General features: G+C 46.2%; 1 protein-coding gene across 1 annotated transcript; it reads right to left on the reverse strand.

The window, feature by feature from the left end:
* Nucleotides 1-6,838: 6,838 nt before the first annotated feature.
* Nucleotides 6,839-8,614, reverse strand: LOC142574299 (uncharacterized). The gene is made up of 2 exons (XM_075683417.1): nucleotides 8,467-8,614; nucleotides 6,839-8,122 (listed from the first exon to the last, which is right to left on the reverse strand). The coding sequence occupies exons 1-2, from the start codon at nucleotides 8,555-8,557 to the stop codon at nucleotides 7,887-7,889; spliced, it is 327 nt and encodes a 108-aa protein (XP_075539532.1). The 5' UTR covers nucleotides 8,558-8,614; the 3' UTR covers nucleotides 6,839-7,886.
* Between the last annotated feature and the right edge of the window lie 14,135 nt (nucleotides 8,615-22,749).

Below are 22,749 nucleotides of genomic sequence, written 5' to 3' on the forward strand. Positions count from 1 at the left end.
GGGAACCGTATTCTGCGACTGAGGACAGCAGTACCAGTGAGTCGCTTAATATCGCTGCCTGAATCCTTAAGTAATATTGCTCTCGTTAATCTACAGGCGGAGACAAGTTAACGAACTAGATGCTGCATTACATATGGGCAGTTAGGACCCTCCGTTGCTGTTTCCGAAATAAACTTTTAGTTGCGAATTCACGAAAGAGAAAGCGATATCGGAACGCGCGTCACATTTTTTATCTCGCAGACGTAGCCATGGGTGACAGAGTAGACTTATCAATGTATTTTTTTTTTTTGAGTCCGCCTGCAAGTTCTTTCGTCCGCAGAACCCAATAACCCTTTGATAAACTGAAGCTAAAGTATTGAATTTATTGTATCAAACAGTTCCACGAACGATAATTCACCCATATTTCGTACCTGCTGGTTCGAAATGTTCTTGCTGTTGAGTTTGGTTTACCTGAGGACATTTATTTTTGTAGTAGTGAAGCGGTTCATCATGTTCATGCAGAAAAAGAATGCATCATTGATAATAGCTTCATGTCTTTCATGCATTTGCTTGTGAAACCAGCAGTGTGATCTCTTCTATTGTATAAAATGAGCGCAAAAATGTTCTCATTTGTGATCATAATAATACTTAAGCTGTTGACACACACTGTAGTTAGGTAGATACCAAAGTTATGAACAGTGGCAATATTTATTTAACCCCACAAAGCCCAACATATCATTTTTGATAAGCTGGATTCGATGCCTGAAAAATTTCATTTTGTGCTATAAACCCAATGTACAGCCCATACTAGCCTTTTCGATATTCTGGAGGGAGTGTTCAGTTGTGAATAGTTCAGCAAATGAATTACTAATTCGGTAATCATCATACTAATTCATTTTACTGAATTGTAATTTTGCTGTTTTCTTCGTGCTAATATACTCTCTGTGACCAGAAATGTGTTAGCAAGTATTTTTTAAAAAGTTTCTTTGACGTGGGACGGTGTGCATTTGCATGTGTTCTGCAGTCACAAACCATTACAGTGTCACAGTTTCTTGCATTTCACATAGCAAAATTGATCTTTTTTCAATTTCAGATTGAGTCAAAATTTCTTTTCCAGACATGCAGTAAAAAGGATGGTGCCTGTGTAAAGCAAGGCACTCACGCATTGAAGAGAAGCTACTGTCTACAAGGCCGTTGTGTGGACTTCGGCCGCTACTTCGCAATGCAAGCTGCTTACTATCAACGGCAACTGTCGGTTCAAGCAGGTGGGACGCTCTGTCCAACCTGTTTGCACTGCTGGTTGTTGCTTGTTACCAGACCGCCAGGTCCGACAACGAAGTAGGAGCTCGCGTTAATTATTCCAGCGTATCTCGACATGCAAATTTTATTTTTGTTGTTGCACGAGAATGTACAGGGACACTGCTTTTCTTCTACCAATAAAGCCGCACGTTCAGTTCACTCACTTGTCTTGTTTGTATGGGCGTCAGTAGAGGCTCTTTCGTCTCCTGGCAATTAGCGCACCAGCTACGCGGCAGCCAAAACAAGGCATGCCGCAGAGCCATAGAATGTATAGCCAGCAGGGCGAGCACCGCGCACGCTACCGGCGAGAAGCGGCCATATTGGATATTGCTCTAAAAAAAAAAACTGCGTTTCCGCTTCCGTGTTTAGCATCGCCATCTGGCGTGCCCCCCCCCCCCCCTCCCGCAAAGTTCCATGCGCTGCCGCTGCTTATTTTCGTACCACTGCGGAAGGTACAGTTTTCCTTCTCTACCCTCTAAGAACAGTTTACACCCTTTGGCGTGCCCCTTCTGCCACACAACGATAATCGTCATCTGCCTTGATGCGTTTCCTTTCTTTAACGCTGCGAGCCCGGAACTTTCCAGTAACGAACGGCACGCGCGTTATCAGCATAGAACAGTTTACACCCTTTGCAGTGCCCCTTCTAATAACGCACGTGCCGTTCGTCACTGGAAAGTTCCGGGCTCGCAGCGTTAAAGAAATGAAACGCATCAAGGCAGACGACGATTATCGTTGTGTGGCAGAAGGGGCACGCCAAAGGGTGTAAACTGTTCTTAGAGTGTAAAGTTAGTCTTTATTCTATGGTATTGCTGCGGAGCGCGCGGGTCCGAGCAGCACGGTTAGGGTGGCTAGAATTAGGAGGTGTGAACACCGCGGCGCCGCCGCCATTGTCTAGGGAGGCCCCGCTACGCGTTCCTCCCACTGGTGTAAAATTTGGCGCTTCCGTCGGGGGCGCGGGTAGGGTGGCTAGCGCGGAGGCGCCGTGAGCTTGTCAGTCTCGTAGGCCACGGTGCAGTGCAAAGTAACTCTCGTGGTCGGTATAGTGCAGCTGTATTTTTCTCGCGTTTCCTAAATTTCGATCGCTTCACAACACAGCGAATCTAAGTGGCACAGAATGGGGTGACGTGAAGGTCAGAGTGCGTGAGTGCTTCAGGTCTTGGGGCAAGCTTCGAGCGCACGAGGAGCGTGGGGAGATTAAAATCGTCTCCGACGCGATCCTCCTGCTCTCGAGGCCACTGTCCGGCGGGCCTGGTGTTGCTTCGGCTCTGGCCTCACTCCGAAAGAAACTTCGGATTCTCCTGCAGCGACTCTGGGACGGCTTGAGGGTCACAGCCTGAGCAGAGCTGTGGGAAATGGGAGCGTGGTGCAGCAGAAACGTCCTACGTAAGCATCTTTCAAGGAAGAACACAACTCTCTTTTCCCTAATAGATCCAAGTGATGGTAGCATAGTCGACTCACCAGATGGAGTTCTTGCACTGGCGAGGCAGTTTTACATGACCTTGTGTGCCTCTCCAGTTGCCTCTCTAGCTGTCTTTCCGTTTGCTTCACCAGCTGAGCCGCCACAAGCGTGCGACTCAGCCATAGGTGAGGACGAGCTATTTTCGGCCTTGAAGTCTATGAAGCGTAATCGCAGTCCAGGATCCGATGCTGTGACAGTCGAATTTTATGTTAAATTTTGGACACTGTTAGTGAAGCCGTTCATATCACTGGTGAACAGGCTACTCGGTGAAGGGACTTATATAGTGTCTCAACGAGAGGGGCTAATCACTCTCCTTTGTAAGGACGAGTCGAGGAGCTCCGATCTGAGAGCATGGCGTCCAATCACGCTTCTGAACTGTGATTATAAGCTCATAGCAAAGTGCCTGTGTACGCGACTCACACCAGTTCTCGGCACTGTTTTGGGTCCATACCGGGCATGTATTGTCCAGGGGCGCTCTACTCAGCTTCACGGTTTAGCAGTGAGGGACCTTCTCCTGGAGGGAAATACCAGGAAACTTCCCGGTATTCTTCGCTCCTTCGATCAGGAGAAGGCTTTCGACATCATTAGCCATAGGTACCTTTTCCGTGTTCTGGAAGAGGCTGGTTTTAGTGTGGGTTTTCGGCAGCTGGTCCAAGCTTTGTATTCTCGACCGATTTCTGCTGTTGTCATACGGGACCGCGTCTCGGGGGGCGGGGGGGGGGGGGTCTTCTGTATCCCTCAGCATGTCTATACATGTATTAAGTCGCAAGCGCTTTGTACTTTCTAGAATTTCTTCACCACAATGCTGATATATTGCATGAACTTCCTCCATTTAAAGTAATGTTACAATCCCAATATGTGACTTATGTGCGGGCGACACATTGAAGGTTATTCCAATGCGCTGGCCTTGCGCGGCAATTCCTATGAACTATATTTTCGGTAAAGCATAAGCGCGCTAATCTAGGCAAGAGCTGGTCGCAAAAACCGTCGCTGTGTCGGCTGCGTAGTCGATTCTCGCTGTTTCCGTGTGGAATGAGAGCAGCGAAACATCATTAAATTCTCTCAGCATCTAAATGTAGAGAAAAAAGTCTGGTCAGATTTTAACGCATTCACACGCAAAAACTAAGCGCTACCAAATCATTTTCCCGCTCGGAGGTATGCAGACGCCCCGAGAAACTACGGCGCCCTAAACGGCGCCCGGCCGGCAGCGCCGTCACGTGGCAGGAACGCGTTTTGGGACCAGCTTCCGGAGGCCGGTCTTCACACCTCCCCATTCTAGCCACCCTAACCACGGCGAGCCAACGTGACTTCCGGAACGATTCTTCTCGCGGCGTGGAGGCAAGCCCGGGCAAGCTGCGTGCGTTGCGATCGACGTTGTTTGTCATGGCAGGTGCGGAAGTGTTCAGCCGTGACGGCTGCATTAATAATGAGACATTAGACAGTTTTAGTTACACGTACGTAGAGGCTTTGCGTACGTAGAGCTTCTACGTGTCAGCAGTGCGCATGCGCACAACGTAGAGGGGGCGCGCGCGTCTCACGGACGTACGTGAGATTCATTTCTTTGCGTGCGTTTCTTGCGCACGTAGAGAGCTTCACGCGGGAGTTTCGCGAGATCGCAAACAAGCGATCGCGCGCGCCGACGGCTTGCATCGGAACACGGCGACAGGATGGCTGGAGCAGCTCCGCGCCTTCGCTTTTCGAAAAGCGATGATTTAGACCTGCTACGCGACGTGAGGGATTGTAACCCTTTCGAGGAGAACATGAGGCACACAGTGCGGTGGGCAGAGATCGCTGTCCGCTTGACGGAGTCTAAACAAAAAGTGTTCAGCGCCCGCACTGTTCGCGACCGGACGGACCTGCTGCTCGCGCAACATGCTGACCGAGACCGGAGAAACCTCCGCAGGTAAGTCACTTCGTGGTTTCCATTGAGCGCACAACACATAGCGCAAGATAGAGTGGTCAGTACAAACATTTCTTTGGTGCCACCTCCTAGGTCCGGAACCGAGGAGGAGTACTCCGAACAAGACCAGTTACTCGAAGAAATTTTGACAATCGCGAAAGAGAACGGCTATAAAATAAGAATATTTAAGACGGCACCGCTGGGCTCTGGCAGCCGAAACACATCAACCGTCGGTAGAAGTTCAGCGGCCCATGCGAGAGACGCCGCAGCGGAGGCACACGCAGCGGGCCTCGACGACACAGCAGAATGTAAGCATCTCGGATCTCGTCTTCCACTTTAAATGGGGAAGCGTTATTTGGCGAGTACTCGGAAAACAAAAATTAGTCAAATCCTGCTCTTCACATAACGCGTTACTCACGTAAATGCGTAGGTCTCCATAAATAGGTATGGGAAACCAAAAGCTGTATATCGTGAATAACAATTCCAGCGCCCACCACATAATGTGCCGGGACTCAAACTCCCAGCTTTCAGCACCTTGAAGTGGTGGGCAATTTGATCAATTGGGGGCAATTTGACAGATGGGGCTTAGATTTGAAAAGTGTGGGTCACTTAAAATATTTCAGCGGGGCAAACTGGAAAGTCTGGGAGTGTCCCTTGACGTGGGAAAACAACCAAGTAGTTTGAAAGGTGCACGTACCAAAAATTGGCGGGTTGGTCCTTGAACTTCGCATGAATGCCTACACATTGTCGGACAACGCCTGTGGAGGTTCTCAATTTCTTCCTCTAGTCCTCTGTGCGGCCAATACAGCTGGGTCTAGTTTTATAGTCTCTTTTGGTACAATTTCAGGCGCTGGCGGAAATACAGCGACGCAGCTCTTGTCACAGATTGTGAGCGGATGCAACGACGATGAAGGCATCGAGGAGTCATACTCTCCACCTGAACTCGACATGGACAATGCACCGACTGTGTTCAGCCCCAGTTGTAGCACAGAGTGCAGTCAAGTGCCTTCACCGGCAAGCATCAGCAGCCAACCAATGAATGCACGTCAGTGTGCCGAAGGAAACGTGGATCAGCCACAGCCTCCTAGGAGTGAGTCCACGCGTGGCCGCGGTAACAATACTTTCTCAATTTAGTTGCATTTATCAGCCGCTGAAATTTTTTGGCTTTTCATTTCCACCTGCGTGCATGTTGACAACAGCGAATGCTAGTAATGACACGAACTGACACAATGTGCCGTTGACAAGAGAACTGCTATCGAATATATTTTGAATTGGTAATCCCAGCAGGCACGTTAAAGTGTTTTGGCCTCAACCTCAATAATTATACCTTTGGCACATATAGGAGCATCTCATATATGTTTCTGCAAAAAACCCTCATGCTCCTGAATAAATTATTACGTTGAAGCCTATTATAGTATGCCAATTCGATTCTGCACTCAAGACCACCCGTTATTTGTTCCTTATCATATTCGAGGACGTACAAAGCAGCTTGTGATGTTTGTGTGGGCACCTTAGTCTGTATGAATAAATGTGTCCCAAATTAATGCAGTGCTCTCACCTGTGGTGCCATGCCAGTAGGTACGGAAAAGGTACAGAAAAGAAAGAATGGTATCTTGTGTGTGTATGAGTTACCCCAAAAAATTTGTTTGCACAAAATCACTCTTAAAGATGTGTCGTCACACTGGTGTATTTTTACTAAGGGTGTATTTTCCTACACTGCCGTATCTTACAGGAAAAAGAAATCAGGCTGGAGGGCTTGACCAAGCTGACTACGACTTCATGGAAAAAAGGATGAAGCATGATCAGTTTATGAAGCAGAAAGACTATGTCATCGAATCGAGGCGCATCGCACTGGAGGAACAGCGCCATGCCTGGGAAAAGGAGAAATCTCTTAGGGAAATGGAATTGAAAGAGCAAGAAATGAATCAAAACGCCTTTGACAAGGCGGAAGAAAGACGCATACGATCAGAAGAGCGTGCTGAGGAAAGGCGTCAGAGGGCAGAAGAACGTGCTGAGGAAAGGCGCGAAAGGGCTGAAGAGCGCCGCATGTTTACAGCTCAGCAGCAAAGCTTTACGAGCATCATGGAAAGCATTTTGAACAAAATTAGCACACTGGAAGATGTTGTGAGAAACAACAAATAAAACACTAGATTTTGGCAATGCAATTGCAATAAGAGTGACAAACTCATCTCAAAATTGCACACATGTTGTAACTCAACTTTATTACAGCAGCCACACAAAATAGTGTCGTTGACAGTGAGACTCCACAGAACAGAAAAAGAAAGCTGGCACCAAAGCAACGTTGAAAGCATTGTGCTTCAGACATGTGTCCAGTTAGGCACTAAACATATAAAAACATGATAGCTATTACGAACAATCACTTCTACAAGGGTAAAGGCAATCTGGAAAGCATAATGCCTTATGTTTGAGACAGTACTTCAGTGATGTGGCATCAGGTACTCATTTAGACTGGGTGAATGTAGTTTAAACTACTGAGACACCTGGCTGCCGCACAAACACGTGTGACAGTTAGTCAGAATAGTGGCTGCTTTGTACATGTGAGCGACTTCTTGTCGCAGCAATTTCTTACGAACAATCACTTGTACAAGGGTAAAGGCAATCTGGAAAGCATAATGCCTTATGTTTGAGACAGTACTTCAGTGATGTGGCCTCAGGTACTCATTTAGACTGGGTGGATGTAGTTCAAAGTACTGAGACACCTGGCTGCCGCATAAACACGTGTGACAGTTAGTCAGAATAGTGGCTGCTTTGTACATGTGAGCGACTTCTTGTCGCAGCAATTTCTTACGAACAATCACTTCTACAAGGGTAAAGGCAATCTGGAAAGCATAATGCCTTATGTTTGAGACAGTACTTCAGTGATGTGGCCTCAGGTACTCATTTAGACTGGGTGGATGTAGTTTAAAGTAATGAGACACCTGGCTGCAGCACAAACATGTGACAGTTAGTCAGAATACTGGCTGCTTTGTACATGTGAGCGACTTCTTGTCGCAGCAATTTCTTACGAACAATCACTTCTACAAGGGTAAAGGCAATCTGGAAAGCATAATGGCTTATGTTTGAGACAGCACTTCAGTGATGTGGCCTCAGGTACTCATTTAGACTGGGTGGATGTAGTTTGAAGTACTGAGACACCTGGCTGCCGTACAAACACGTGTGACAGTTAGTCAGAATAGTGGCTGCTTTGTACATGTGAGCAACTTCTTGTCGCAGCAATTTCTGATTTTTTTAAAAATCCAAAAACGCAAATTCACTGATGACCTTCCCAAATCCCCATTCAACAGCCTGGCGAACACGACTCATGCTAGTGTTGAATTCCAACTGCGTTGTCGTCAGCAAAGAGCCGCCATAGGGCTTCATTAGGAGTGGCTTCAGTGGGTACGCAGGATCGCCGTATATGACGAACTGGTGGGGCCCCACCAACTTTTCAAGTTTCGCATAGAGGCCACTGCTCTGGAGTATCCCTGCAACAACAACAACAGAAAAGGAATTCAACTGACTAACAAAATGAGACAACATCGGTCATGTTAAAATTCGTACTTTAAGTAAACATTTGCCTCACCAACTATTCCTCAAGGGGTCAAGAAAGCTATGTAATAGCAAGTGTGAACATATGCGGAAAACTATTTTAAACATATCAAAGTGAAAAGGGAGGAGAACAAGGCTCAGGTTGGCACCAAAGCAATTTTTGCCCGTACTTACCTTCCTGAACATATATTTATGAAAGAGACAAGCCATTCCAGGCACCTGACTGTCTCCTAAATATATCAATGCAAAGTTCATTCACACAAGACACAGGGCAACCTACCTGCATCATGCCGCCTTCCAGGATAAGGGCCGTCAAGTTGGCACACAATGCCATTGGGACACATCACCGACTGGTACTTGAGCATGTGCATCCGCTTATGGCCAGAAAAATAATCGCTTTGGTTCCTTTTGGGTCGGCATATGGGGCGTGCCGTGCCGTCGATAAATGCCCAGCAGCAGTTTGTCAGCGCTGCACCACGGTTCCGGATGGCCTGCAAGACAAAATTAAATGTGATCAAAGCTCAGGCTGTAGTTAAGCGTAAAATGGTATCTGTTCTTTTAATAACCTTTCTTACATAGAACCCTCTGTCGTACATTATATCGCCCATAATGTATACGTACTTAAGTGAAATCTTGTAGCTTGAAATACACAACCTGCGCTGATCACGTGTAACGTAGTCTACATGGCTATTTTATGCGAACCTTGCTGAGGTGATGTGCCGTTCGACCTAAACTGAAGAGGCTAAGATTTCTGTGTCAAAATAATTTTTTGAACAATATGTTGATTACGTGTGACAGATATAACTCCTTTATAGATGTCTTATGTGCGAATATGAGTAGCTCCAGTAATCGCAATGCTCCCGCTTGTTATGGCTATTGTCTTCTCTATTTTATGGCGGCACATGTCGACGGCATGTGAATTTCTAACTTTCTTATTTCCATCTACCGCTGCAACTTTATTCCTCAATAAAACAGAAAAGCTGAAATAACAGTGAAAACAAGGCACAGTACCATACAGGGACAAAAAAAAATGACGTTGTGTAAACAGACAGCAAAAACATCTGTTCTTGTTTCTGTTCAGTACCAGCACGAGGCTGGAAAAAAAATAAACAGTCAACTTACATTTGCAAACTCTCCAAGGGTGGCAGGACACAGCCAGTCATGGTTGTTGCAGTCTTCAAGCAGATGATGAAACTCGCTTACGATGTAGAAAATAACTTCTGACGCCACACTCGACATCACTGATGAATGCCTGCCGAATATAGTTCCGAGATCACACCACCTGTTTGGGTAGGCAAGGCGTCGAAGCGTAATACACAACGCCTCCCGACCGGGCACAGTCACATTTTGAGCACTCTTCACGGTCTCCGGCAGTTTAAGAGCACGAAACAAGTTATTGAAATCTTCTTTCTCAAATCTAAATTGCTGCCTGAACAGTGAGGGCTCTTTGTTGTCAATGTCGAGCAGCCCGCGCTGCGACCGATAGCAAAGCAACTCCGACGTCCTCTTGTGCCTGAAGTGGTACTCCAAGTCGTCCAACGAACCATTCAGAAGCTCTCGCTGCGTTTTTGTCATCAACAAGTCATCTATTTCATTCCAGGACAACGTTGACAGCAGGTAACGCTTGCACAACACACTTCCAGACATTGCTGAAACAATGATCGGCACGCATCAATGCACAACACCATGACAACACTGGCTTGGCTGAAATACTCATCTTGGACTGAATTGGCTGCCGCAGTGTTCATACTTCCCGATAGATGGAGCTACGTGGTCCCTCTTGTCGCGCGTCACGTACGTGTAGCTAAAAGCGTTTCAGAGAGCGTGCACGTAAAGTACGTAGGCTTTTCACGTTTGCGTACGTGAAGTCTCTACGTACAGTCGTAAAATTTATGAGCGTGAACACGGGAAAGCGTGCCGAACTGTACAATCAGCGCAGTCTAGCGCTCGCTGGCAGTAATTTCGCGAACGAGATATTCGCGGCTAAGGCTGTTAGATTAGCGGATGCACTCCCTGCCACCAATGCGGTCTGTTGTCCCTTCTAGACCCGCAATCTGCTGCGTTAGCTATCTGCAACACGTGGTGATAACAGGTCAAGAAAGGCGCACTGATATGAACCCTACATGCCGAGCGCGTAACGATAAGAATACTGACGTGCTGTCCAACTCTGGAGTTTTTGTGCTTTTGTTTACAACGCAGCTCTTATGCGCCCGTCCTTTGGTTTAACCACGCCGCCGTCGGCGTTCCCGGTGTAACCGAGCGAAAGGGCCCGTGCAGCTAAAAACGGCCGAAAGAAGAGCTCTGCGTCGCTCGCTGGTTGAGACGTTTGTGATTGGTTGAATTTCTTGATCATAAAATAAAACACACATGCTTTGATAACGCTGATACAGTTTTGCGTATAAAAACATTCCTTGAGCGGTTTTCTTTCACTTCTTCGGGAGCCACACCATGGCGCGTGTACCCGACGAAGAGCGACGGCACATCATTGACCTAGCGTTGAAAGAATACAGCCAACGGTCTATTGCGGCCATGACCGGCCGACCGCTCAAGACTGTCAACAGAATATGTCAAGCCTATAAGACAGAAGGAGGAACCGGCGATGCTCCACACCGGCGCCGACCAAGAGCAACGACGGAAGAGGAGGATCGACTGATCATTGCGGCTGTGGCAGACGATCCTTTTCAGACAGCGAATGAAATCATGGAAAATACCGGAGTCAATGCCCACCCAGCCACTGTGCGGAACCGGCTGAAAGAAGCGGGCTTGCACAGTCGCGTCGCCGCACAGAAGCCCTTCCTCAACAGTACGCACAAGACCAAGCGACTCCAGTTTTCAGAACAACACGCGTCCTGGACGTCTGAGGAGTGGAAAAGAGTAATATTTACAGATGAATCCACCTTTTGCACCAAACAAGCCCAAAGGAAGAGAGTCTGGCGGCTAGAAAACGAGAGGTGATGCTTGCATTTGTATTTTATTTCCCGTTGAGTAGTCTCAATAGAATTATCCTAAATGTAGGAGGAGGAAGAGGAGAAAAGCTTCACGCAATCAATGGCTTCTTAATTAACGATGTTGACTGCAGCTCGAAATTGAAATCTTCGGCTGCAAATGCTAGAATGAGTTTAGTGTTCGCCAGTCTCATTCAAGAAGCTTTATATCCTCTTTGCACATTTGTGCTTATTGTCCGTGCGCGCACTCTTTATTTGCAGGCACCATCCGACCAATATTCAAAGCGTAGCCGCAAGCGGCCGCAGAACAGTAAATACCTGGGGAGCCCTCCCGCATCTCGGACTGGGACCGCTGGTCCGTATCGAGGGCCACTTGACATCCGCCCGTTACAGCGAACTTCTAAAGGACGTTATGCTGCCTTACGCTCGCCAAGGACCCTTTCCCAACGGCAGTTTCATCTTTCAACAGGACCTTTCCCCTATACACACGTCTCGCCGTGTCAAGGAGCTGCTGGAAGACGAAAGTGTAGAGGTCCTGCAGTGGGCTCCAAAAAGTCCTGACCTGAATATTACAGAGAATGTTTGGGGGCGGATGAAGCAACGCTTGGTGCGGCGTCCGCTTCAAAGTACGAATGCTGACGGCCTTTGGCAAGCGGTGCAAGAAGAATGGGAGCGGCTCCGTGAAGATGGCGCATTTGTTTCCTCCCTCTACTCTTCTTTACCGAAGAGGATGGCTGATGTCATTCGCCTAAAAGGCTGTGCTACTCGCTACTAGAAGCAGGCGAAAATGTTCACAGTTACCTTAAGTGCGGGATGCTTTCCACAGTTCTCACTGTAGTGTGAGTAGCAGTTGATTTTTGCTAAATTCTTCTTTCTCCTCCACTCTCAATAACATGATTCTCCTAACCGCAAACTGTGCAGTGCTTGTGTTTTGTCTTTGACATATATGCACGCAAACTAGTCAGTAGTGTTTTACTTGAAAACATATCTGTATATATAAAATGTATTCACACATAAGAGAACGAAAAACGTGAGCGTCTTTGCAGACTTAGCTTATGGTCAATTTTTCACACAACTGAGGCCACTACAATGCGAAATATTGAGAGAAGCAGCAATGGCATTCCTCGAGATGTCAAAACGTATCTTTAGTTGTAGTAGTGCATGACTGTTGAAGGCGCCACCTCGATGAAACCACTGGTAAAGGTTATTTTAAAACGTAATTTTATTATTTTCTTTTCGCACCCGGAAAGTCGATCTGCAATTATAAGGTATACCGTACTCCACTGTTGAGAATATCTGAGCGGCGATGAAATGGTAATAACGTCAAAATGACCATATGCATAGGTTTCCTTGCCATTGGTTACAAATTCGCACGCCCAAGATCCAGGCACTCCTTTTGGAAAGGAACACATGTTGCTTTAGCGGCTGGGAACCCGCATCAGATTATCGCTTTGCGCATGCATGGGAAAGTGACAGCCGCTTAGTGCCCGCGCCTTTGTTATCAGTTATTCGTTATCGCTGTGCGAAGTAGACAGTGAGCGGGAGCTGGCTGGGAGTGCATCCGCTGATCTAACAGCCTTAGCCGCGAATATCTCGTTCGCGAAGTTACTGCCAGCGTGCGCTAGACTGCGCTGATTGTACAGTTCGGCACGCTTTGCCGTGTTCACGCTCATAAATTTTACGACTGTACGTGTAACTAAAACTGTCTATTAATCGCCTAAATCCAACGTCGGCAGCCATTGCGGATAGCTTTGCACAAGCAGCCCAAGGACCGCAACACGAAAGCGTGAATAATCGTTTGCTAAACAGTCTTGCATTTCTCTGTGCAGTGGGACTGAGTTGGTTTAAAAGCGTTGGAAATCGCTGCGGGACAAATTGCGCCACATCTTCAACGGCCGCATGCAGCGCCAGCGCCGGCGACGTCGAGTCTGTCGACACTGCCTAGCTGTTTTTCGAGCTGCTCATATTTTTAACACACAATGGTGACGAGACCGTAAGCTTGTGACATTATTGTTGTTGCGAACATTTTGCTGGCAAAAGGGAACCCACCTTGATTACGTCTACGTCAGTGATTTTTTTTAGCCTACGCCAGTGAGATGAGCTAGTTAATTCGGGTTTAATGGCACAAAAGCGACTAAGGACATGCTGCGCCAGTCACAGGACAGTATAAGATCCAATGTTAAGGCAGCAATAGCTGTGTTACCTTAAAGTCGATGTAGATAACCGGTTTCACCTAAAAATTCGAACAAGTTAGTGAATGGCACTAGTGGATCATCGCCCAATATTAAGGCAGGGTGCAAAGGTATATGTAAGTGATACAAATTTTTGAAATGTTTCCACCTATGTGGTTCAGTGTGTGGACATGATATAATGATGTGGGTTACTGTAAGTGTTTCATAACATTTCTTGCATGTTGGTGGGTTTTCATTTCAAAGTAAAAAATTGTGTGTTAGATGCGTGTGTCCAATTCGAAGTCGACATAATATTACCTCATAGAACCGTTCTTGGTGAATGCATGATTTCCACTCGTGAAGCAGGGGTTTAGTCATATGTAACTTGTTATTTACGCACGAGTTCCATTCTTGTTGCCATTTTGATGCTAGGGCCTTACGAACCGCTCGGATACTGTCTTTGCATGGATGTGTTATGTGTGTTATGCTTTTGTGCGCTGCCATGGATGCGCTTCTATCTGCAGCCTCATTCCCAGCTATCCCAACATGGCTTGGGACCCAGCAGAATCGTAGGGTTCCTCCGTATTTCTTGTTAAATACTATGTTTAAGACATCGCCAAGCAGGGGTACCGACACGGAGTTTAAGTTTAGGGCTCTTAACTAGTCGGTATAAATAATAGCATTCTTCTGCTTGTCGGTAGTAATTTCCGTAACTGCCATCCATATCGCATAAGCTTCGGCGGCAAACACTGAAGAAAAATTATTTATCTCAATGCTATTTTCCCAATTTATTGTTACGATCCCGACACCTACGTATTCTTGTTTTAGAGCCATCAGTGTAAAATTCTGTGTAGTTTTTATATTTTTCTTGAATAGCTCGGAACTCTTGTATTATGTGTTCTTGTGGAATGTCTTTTTTCTTTAGATGTGTTAGTGTCTAGTCACATAGCTAAGTTGTACCATGGGGGCAATCTTGGTGGCCTTTCGGCAACCTGCAGGACCTCATGAGGAACTTCATAAGTGTGACAGTATTATTAATGTCTTAAGATCAGTGGCCGAATCATGTTTGGTTTGTTTGTATAGTGTACCCATGATTTGCACTGTGACGATGCTGTAGCATATATGTTGTGGTGATGACGGAATTCTCAGTATGTAGGAAAGTGGAAGTAGTGCTCCACGGTGCTGTAAGGACGGCTCATTGCAGTCAACGTATAAACTTTGGACAGGTTCCCTTTGGCCTGCATGTTGTTCATGGTGCCTTCAAAACAGGCCATGCAGCAACTGGCTGGAATTTGGTAGTACTTCTGCGGAGTTTTATAACCTTTTCAAGTGTGTTTTAGCGTGCCGTGCTGATTACAATCGCATCACAACAAGCACATTGTTTCTGCTCAAATTCTTTGCGGTTCGATGGCTTGAAAACAGCATGGTGATTTCAGCAGCTCTTCAACTACTGCCAAACTTAATAAAATATGTGGAGTGTTCAGCTAAAGACAAAAGCAAGCCAAAGTGCACCAGCTACACCACAGTTCAGACGCTAGTAGCTGACACGATGCTGCCAGCAAAACTGGCTTTCATGCTATCAGTAGCTGAGGAATTGAAACCATTCCTGACCGAATTTCAAACGGATGAGCCGATGGTCGCCTTCCTTGCCGCAGCATTGGAGGCTGCCTACAATCACTGTTGGGCAGGATCATTAGGCAAGAAATGTTGCGCGCTGCTGACACGTCGTTCAAGTTACTTAAAATAGATTTGGAGAAGCCCGAGAACGTAGTTTTTGTCAACGCTTTTGATGTTGGTTTTGCTGCCAAGAACGAACTTCGAAAAGCTGCAAAACCATCTCAACTTGCACTGCTTACATTCAAGAAGGAATGCATTTCTTTTTTGAAGGTGTGCTGACAGAAGATTATGGAAAGGTTGCCTCTAAAATACAGGCTAGCAACAGGAGTGAGTTGCTTGGATCCAGTCTGTGCCTTGTTCTGTGGAGGTTGGCAAAAAACGACTAGCGAGTGTGCTGGAAATACTCACACAGCACCGGTGGCTGACCGGCTTAGAAGCAGAATGGGCGCACCGATCCTATGTGCAAGTCTGTTCGCTGAGCTCTGCACAGCTACTTCTGAAGAACTTTGATAGGACGGCACAGAGACTGGACACCTTGTGGTTTGAGCTTTGCTCACGGAACCATAAGGAGTTGATTGATCTTTGTCAAGATCATCCTCACCATGTCCCATGGCAATGCTGCTTTCGAAAGAGGTTTTCCTGTAAATAAAGAATGCCTCATAGAGAACCTGAACGATGAATCTGTGATTGCGCAGAGAATAATGTATGATGGAGTTTCAGCAGCACGTGGTGTAGCCAATGTTGACATTACCCTGAGGTATGGAAAAATGAAACACGTTTCCGCGCTTCTTGAAATGAGCTGTTTTCTTTGATTTTCATTGTGATTATCTCTTTTTCGTTTTCCCATGTGGGGCAGGTTCGAGAGTATGCTGCGTGACCACCGTCACAGTTGCGACAGTGGGGTGTGCATTACAGTTGATTCTTGTTCGTGTTCGCCACACTTTGCACAGGTCAGTCGGCCACGGCAGCTTTGCGAACCATGGCCATATCTCTGACACTTGAAGCATCTTCGGGGGTTTGGGATGTAAGGCCAGACTCGAAGTTTGGTATATCCTGTTTCTAAGGTTTCTGGTAGAACGCTGGACGCAAAGGTGAGGTTGAGATGTTTAGTTGGGATATCTTGGTTGTCTCGCTTAATCCTTACTCTTTGCACCTGAATCACATTGTGTTCTTTCCAGCACTCCAGGAGCTCTTCCTCGGTTAGGCTCAACAGATCTTCATCAGAGATGACTCCTTTAGACGTGTTCAGTGATCGGTGGGGGGTCACAGTGATTGTCACATTACGCAATACTAAGAGATGGGAGAGTTTGCCATGCTGTAGAGTGTCGCGGACCTCAAGAAGAAGGTCGCCACTGCTCAGTTTCGTCACTTTGTAGCCAGCACCTAGTGTGTCCGTAAGGCATTTAGCTACGATAAAAAGTGAGATAGTTCTGACTGTCTTTTCATGATCTTGACTGGGTATTACATGGTAGCGGGGGAAAGTTTCTTTGCGCTGGCTGAATAGTTGAAAAGTTTCTTCGGTGCGCCCTCTTTTTGAAAGAGGACGATCGAAAAGGGGGGGGGGGAATGACGTATCAGCTATGCAGAATTCATTTATTTCGGTAGCTACGCCAGCCGCCCACCACCGAGCCGAACAAGGGGATGCCACGAGTCCGGGAGGAAACGCAGACGCCAGCTGTACGTAGCCATTATAACCTAATATAACATACCCAAGGTTGGATACATACAGCAGGTTAACCCTTGCCGCCTAAAAATTCGGAAGTGAGAAGTGATAAGAAGACAGGAAAGAAGAGATAGCGACAGGGAAAGCAAAAGATTGAATAGAGGGACAGGAAAAGGCGACTGCCGATTTCCTCCAGGTGGGTCAGTCTGGAGGTGCCGTCTATGTGACGCAGAGGCCAAAGAGGTGTGTTGCCTCCGCCGGGGGCCTTAAAGGTCCAGACACCAGCATCGGCTCAACCTCCAGGATCCCCCTTTCCCCAGACACGGCTAAGCCGCGCACAGCTAAACGCGGGAGGGTCCAACCCTCATGTGCTCAAGTACGTGGTGTCGCAACACACCAAACGCCTGCTGACGCAGACGCCCCTGCGGGCACAGAACTATGTTGGTGCTCTGTAAAGAACACCATGTGGCTGACATTTTTCTGACGTCCTCATAGCTTAAGATGCTTCAGGAAGTTAAACATCGCCCACCAAACAAAACAAATAATCCAAAGTGAATACACATGGCAAACAAGCAGCAGAAAGATCGCTAACAATATGAAAAACAAATGAACAATAAAAAAAGTGCAACGGTCCTGACGGAATCCCGAACTGTTTCCTGAAACGTTATGCCGAGCCTGTAAGCAAATACTTATGCCTTATTTACAATAAATCAATCTCCAAACAATGTATCCCAGCAGAATGCAATATTGGTAAAATAGTGCCCGTCTACAAATCGGGCAATATTTGTTGTCAGTCAAACTATAGGCTTATTTCTCTCACATGTACATGCCGTAAAATCTTGGAACATAGCTTAAAATCCGTTACACAGTTCATTGAGGCAAACAATGTCCTCCATCCATGCCAACATGGCCTCAGGACTGGTCTGTCTACCATTACCCAAACCGTTGAGATACTACACGATTTCGCCAAAGCAATTAACGACCAGAAACAAATAGATGTAATTTACCTAGACTTTTCAAAGGCCTTTGATCGTGTCTGCCATGCTAAACTACTTCTAAAGCTTAAACGTATACTAGGAGATGGGCCAATTTTTCGTTGGATTAGCAATTACTTATCTGACCGCCGTCAGTTTGTTCAGTTAGGCTCCCATGCTTCTGAAACTGTACCAGTACTTTCTGGTGTACACCAAGGTTCCGTTTTGGCCCCTATCCTGTTTCTGTTGTTCATAAATGACATAACTAATCAGACTGAATCCAAAATTAGGTTATTTGCAGATGATTGCGTCCTGTATAGAGAGGTACTAAACCTGCAAGACCAAATTAGTCTTAACAAGGATTTTTCTTTGATAGTCCAATGGTGTGAAAACTGGCAAACAGCCATCAACTTCGATAAAACAGTTTCAATGTCAGTAACAAAAAAAAATCCAAGCTTACTTTTCCATACGGCTGTGATACTAAGCGTTAAGTATAATACACTTAACGCTGTCACTCAGTACAAGTACTTGGGCGTTATATCATCAAACTTAGGATGGTCGGCTCATGTAGAGCACGTAGCAAGCAAAGCGATGCGAAAGCTTATGTTCTTAAAACAGGCCCTGCGATACTCTACGAAGGGAGCCAAGCTCTTGGCCTATGTTACAATAATCATCATCAGCCTGGTTACGCCCACTGCAGGGCAGAGGCCTCTCCCATACTTCTCCAACTACCCCGGTCATGTACTAGTTGTGGCCATGTTGTCCCTGCAAACTTCTTAATCTCATCCGCCCACATAACTTTCTGCCGCCCTCTGCTACGCTTCCCTTCCCTTGGAATCCATTCTGTAACTCTTAATGACCATCGGTTATCTTCCCTCCTCATTACGTGTCCTGCCCATGCCCCCCCCCCATTTCTTTTTCTTGATTTCAACTAAGATATCATTAACTCGCGTTTGTTTCCTCAGCCAATCTGCTCTTTTCTTATCCCTTAACGTTACACATATCATTCTTCTTTCCATTGCTCGTTGCGTCGTCTTCAGTTTAAGTAGAACCCTTTTCGTAAGCCTCCAGGTTTCTGCCCCGTATGTGAGTACTGGTAAGACACAGCTGTTATAAACTGTTCTCTTGAGGGATAATGGCAACCTGCTGTTCATGATCTGAGAATGCCTGCCAAACGCACCCCAGCCCATTCTTATTCTTCTGATTATTTCAGTCTCATGATCCGGATCCGCAGACACTACCTGTCCTAACTAGATGTATTACCTTACCACTTCCAGTGCCTCACTACCTATCGTAAACTGCTGTTCTCTTCCGAAAGTGTTAAACTTTAGTTTTCTGCAGATGGTGCGGTGGCGTAGAGGTAGAACACCCGCCTCGCGTGCAAGAGGTCCGTGGTTCGAATCCCGGGGCAGCGCCATTTTCCACCGGATAAAAAAAAATCCGCGTGTTGATAAAATTGCATAAACAGGCCTGGAGTGTGGCCTGATTCCGGTGACCAGAACCGGTAACGCACTCCCTCACCAGAGCAGGATTGGCCACCCTGGTGCAGTAGTACTTGGCCACAACCTCCTATATGAACACAACCAAACCCCGGCCCTCAGTCCCCAGCAACTGCGAAGCAACTGACCATGACTGCGGTCAGACGTGCGACGCAGCAGACGGTGCTAAGAATCCCTGGCTCCGGACAGGCCACCATTGGTACATGAACCTGGCAACGCTTAACGCTAGAACGTTATCTAGTGAGGCGAGTCTAGCAATGCCATTGGAGGAATTAGAGGGCAGTAAATGGGATATAATAGGGCTCAGTGAAGCTAGGAGGCCAAAAGAATCATATACAGTGCTGAAAAGCGGGCACGTCCTGTGCTACCAGGGCTTAGCGGAGAGACAACAACTAGGAGTCGGATTCCTGATTAATAAGAATATAGCTGGTAACATACAGGAATTCTATAGCATTAACGAGAGGGTGGCAGGTCTTGTTGTGAAACTTAATAACAGGTACAAAATGAAGGTTGTACAGGCCTACGCCCCCGCATCCAGTCATGATGACCAGGAAGTGGAAAGCTTCTATGAAGACGTGGAATCGGCGATGGGCAAAAACAAAATACACTATACTGATGGGCGACTTCAATGCCAAGGTAGGCAAGAAGCAGGCTGGAGACAAGGCAGTGGGAGAATATGGCATAGGCACTAGGAATAGCAGGGGAGAGTTATTAGTAGAGGTTGCGGAACAGAATAATGTGCGGATAATGAATACCTTCTTCCGCAAGCGGATAGCCGAAAGTGGACGTGGAGGAGCCCGAACGGCGAGACTAGAAATGAAATAGACTTCATACTTTGCGCTAACCCTGGCATCATACAAGATGTTACAATCATACGTCCTGTCTTAGAATATGCAAACGTGGCGTGGTTTCCCTTTGCCCAAAATCAAATCGCTACTCTTGAGGCTGTCCAGCGAAAAGCCGCACGGTTTATCTGTAACCGATTTCGGCGCACCGACTCGCCTACACAGATGCTATCCGAGATCGGCCTTCACACACTAAGCAGTCGTGCGATGCTGTACCGACTCAAATTTTTGTATCTCGTCCTGCATAATAAGGTTCATGTAGATTCTAACACCTATATTTCCTATAGCACATCCAGAGAAACATCACCTCACACTCTAAGAATATTCTTGCACTAACAATACATTCAGCTTTTCGTTCTTCCCGCGAGCTGTTCGCGATTGGAATGCTTTAGCCCAGACGGTAGTCGCACAGCCCACTGTTGACAAATTTGTTGGCCCAACAGTACTGTCAATCACAACTAAATGATGTTATCAACATTGTCTTTATCATTGTATTAATTACTAAATGTTTTTGGAAATGTGTGATGTGAAATGATGGATGGTGCTATCAATTGTATAACATATGCTTATCCTTCTTCCTTTTTGTCTCTCTGCAAAACATCATATGTAATTGAAATAAGCTATTTGTGCGTTATGTTTTTGCCATACTTTTTGCTGTTAACATAGATCCATGAAACTCTACACTTACTAAGTACTCTTTTGTATTATTATGAAAATGAATGAATGAATGTTTGGTTTTTATTGGCGCAAGGGCCAGGTATGGCCAAAGAGCGCCAAGCCAGTGTTGATGAATTCGCAATGTAGTTATGAGTTCAATGAGGTTGATGTGACGTGGCTGTAAAGGGGCCTTAAAAATAGTCGCTCTAGAGTGCGTAAAATCTATCTGTTGTAAGATTCTGTCGATGATAATGACATGTTCTATGAGCAATAAAATCCATCGTGAGAGAATGATGCATTTTAAAAGATATGTGAGATGGTAAAATTACCTGGAGCACTACTGCCTCGCCAGAGCCCTTGAAACACAAGGGCCCGGAGGCATGTGCTATACAGTACAACTATCCCAGCGGCATCCTCTAAAGAGAGGAAGCGCTACGAACGCATGGGACTAATAACATCTCTGAAGAAACCTAGGACTGTGTCTGTATTAAAAAGCGGTTCTGGACCGAGAAACATTGCAGGATGAAGAGGAATGTGCTGTCGGTATGCTAAGGAAAAATGTCTCTTTCTCTCAGATTCGGCTTCCGGACACTCCAGGAGGACGTGGAGTACGGTCAGCCTCTCCCCGCATCTACCACAGGTTGGAGGTTCACTTCCGGTGAGTAGAAAATTATGGGTTCCAAATGTGTGTCCTGTTCTGAGACGACAGCATAGGACATCTGTACGGCGTGATTTTGTTACAAAGGGCCAGAATCCTAACTGGTTTTATCAGATGGAGCTTATTATCCGTTTACGCATCCCACATGCGTTGGTAGTGGTCTCGCAGCCTCCTTCGCAAGAAAGGCCTCAGATCTGTGACAGGCACCTCAGCGGTAGGGTTAACAGCTTGCGATGCGATTGACGTGGCCATGTCGTCCGCCAGAACGTTACCCTTGATGCTCCTATGGCCAGGCACCCAGCATATAATGATATGCTGGTTAGATCTGTACGCTTTACACAAGACGGAACATAGTTCATTAATACTGGATTTTTGTGTGTATAGAGTGACATCAGGGCCTTCACGACACTTATCGCTGACTTTTGAAGTTTTGATTTTCTTATTACTGTCTGCTGTGAAGCATATACGTCGGCCTCGGCTGAATATATACTTGTTTCCGGATGTAGTACATCCGATTCTGAGAAGGATGGGCCGACAGCAGCATAGCACACCCCGGCATTAGACTTCGAAGCGTCTGTGTAGAACTCTGCGCAGGAGTGCTTGCGCTGGAATTCTAGGAAATGAGTTCGTATTTCAATCTCTGGTGTGTGTTTTGTTACTTCTAAAAAGGATATGTCACATTCTATGACTTGCCACTCCCAAGGCGATTCTTATGAAAATGCCTCTACTACAATGTCTACAGACCCTTCTAACCAACTCCTGTAAAAATCCCTGATGGGATTCACAGTATCGCACAATAAATAAATAAAAAAAATAAATATCCAGTTCTTAGAAGCAAGTGTGGCAAACCATGCACGATCATATTTCTACTCTACATTTCTTCAGAAGTGCTTGCAGAGTGAGAACAAAATAGGACAAGTGATGGCTATGCTGCTGTTGCTTTGCACAGTACAAAAACAAAGTTGAAAGGAGAAATAGCAAGATGGTAATCCCACAGTGGCTTTGAATTTGAGCAGGTAGGAACGTGCAGACCCTTGCACACGCCTCTCGGAGGTGGACATGCCAAGCCAGTTCTTTTGTTGTTTCAAAGAATTCGAAGCTGAGACGCAGGTAGGATGGAGCCTACTGGAGTGGCTTGTGAACATATGATCTCGCATGTGCTTGTTTACCGTGATGCAAAGCTACCTTTTTTAGTCACTTTAGTACGATAAGCTTTTCGGTGCATCGTTTCTAGCAGTCAGTATTTTCCCATGGTGCAATAACTGCTTAATAAAAGAATAAATTACTACTGTCATAGTCAACCACTAGCTTATATCCTGTCGACTGCTGAAATGAATGTTTGCAGCAAGACTACAATCTGTACCCAGAGACTTCCTAATTTCATCTCAACATAATATTTCCTACTGGCATGGCTACACTTCCGTTTCCTTAAATTTCACTCAATTACTCAGTATGCCATTGATTGATTGTCTTAAGTATTACATGCTGCGCTGAATACACTGTCTTGTTACATTGATATAACTTGTCCAAAGTA

Source organism: Dermacentor variabilis, chromosome 3 (assembly GCF_050947875.1).
Source record: "Dermacentor variabilis isolate Ectoservices chromosome 3, ASM5094787v1, whole genome shotgun sequence".
Lineage (NCBI taxonomy): Eukaryota > Metazoa > Arthropoda > Arachnida > Ixodida > Ixodidae > Dermacentor > Dermacentor variabilis.

What these genes read in the sequence shown, in the direction of transcription:
- LOC142574299 (XM_075683417.1), bottom strand. Translation starts at nt 8,557, where the DNA reads ATGCACATGCTCAAGTACCAGTCGGTGATGTGTCCCAATGGCATTGTG. An exon ending in TGGAAGGCGGCATGATGCAG is followed by an intron (nt 8,123 to 8,466) that starts GTAGGTTGCCCT and finishes TTGTTGTTGCAG; the next exon opens with GGATACTCCAGAGCAGTGGC.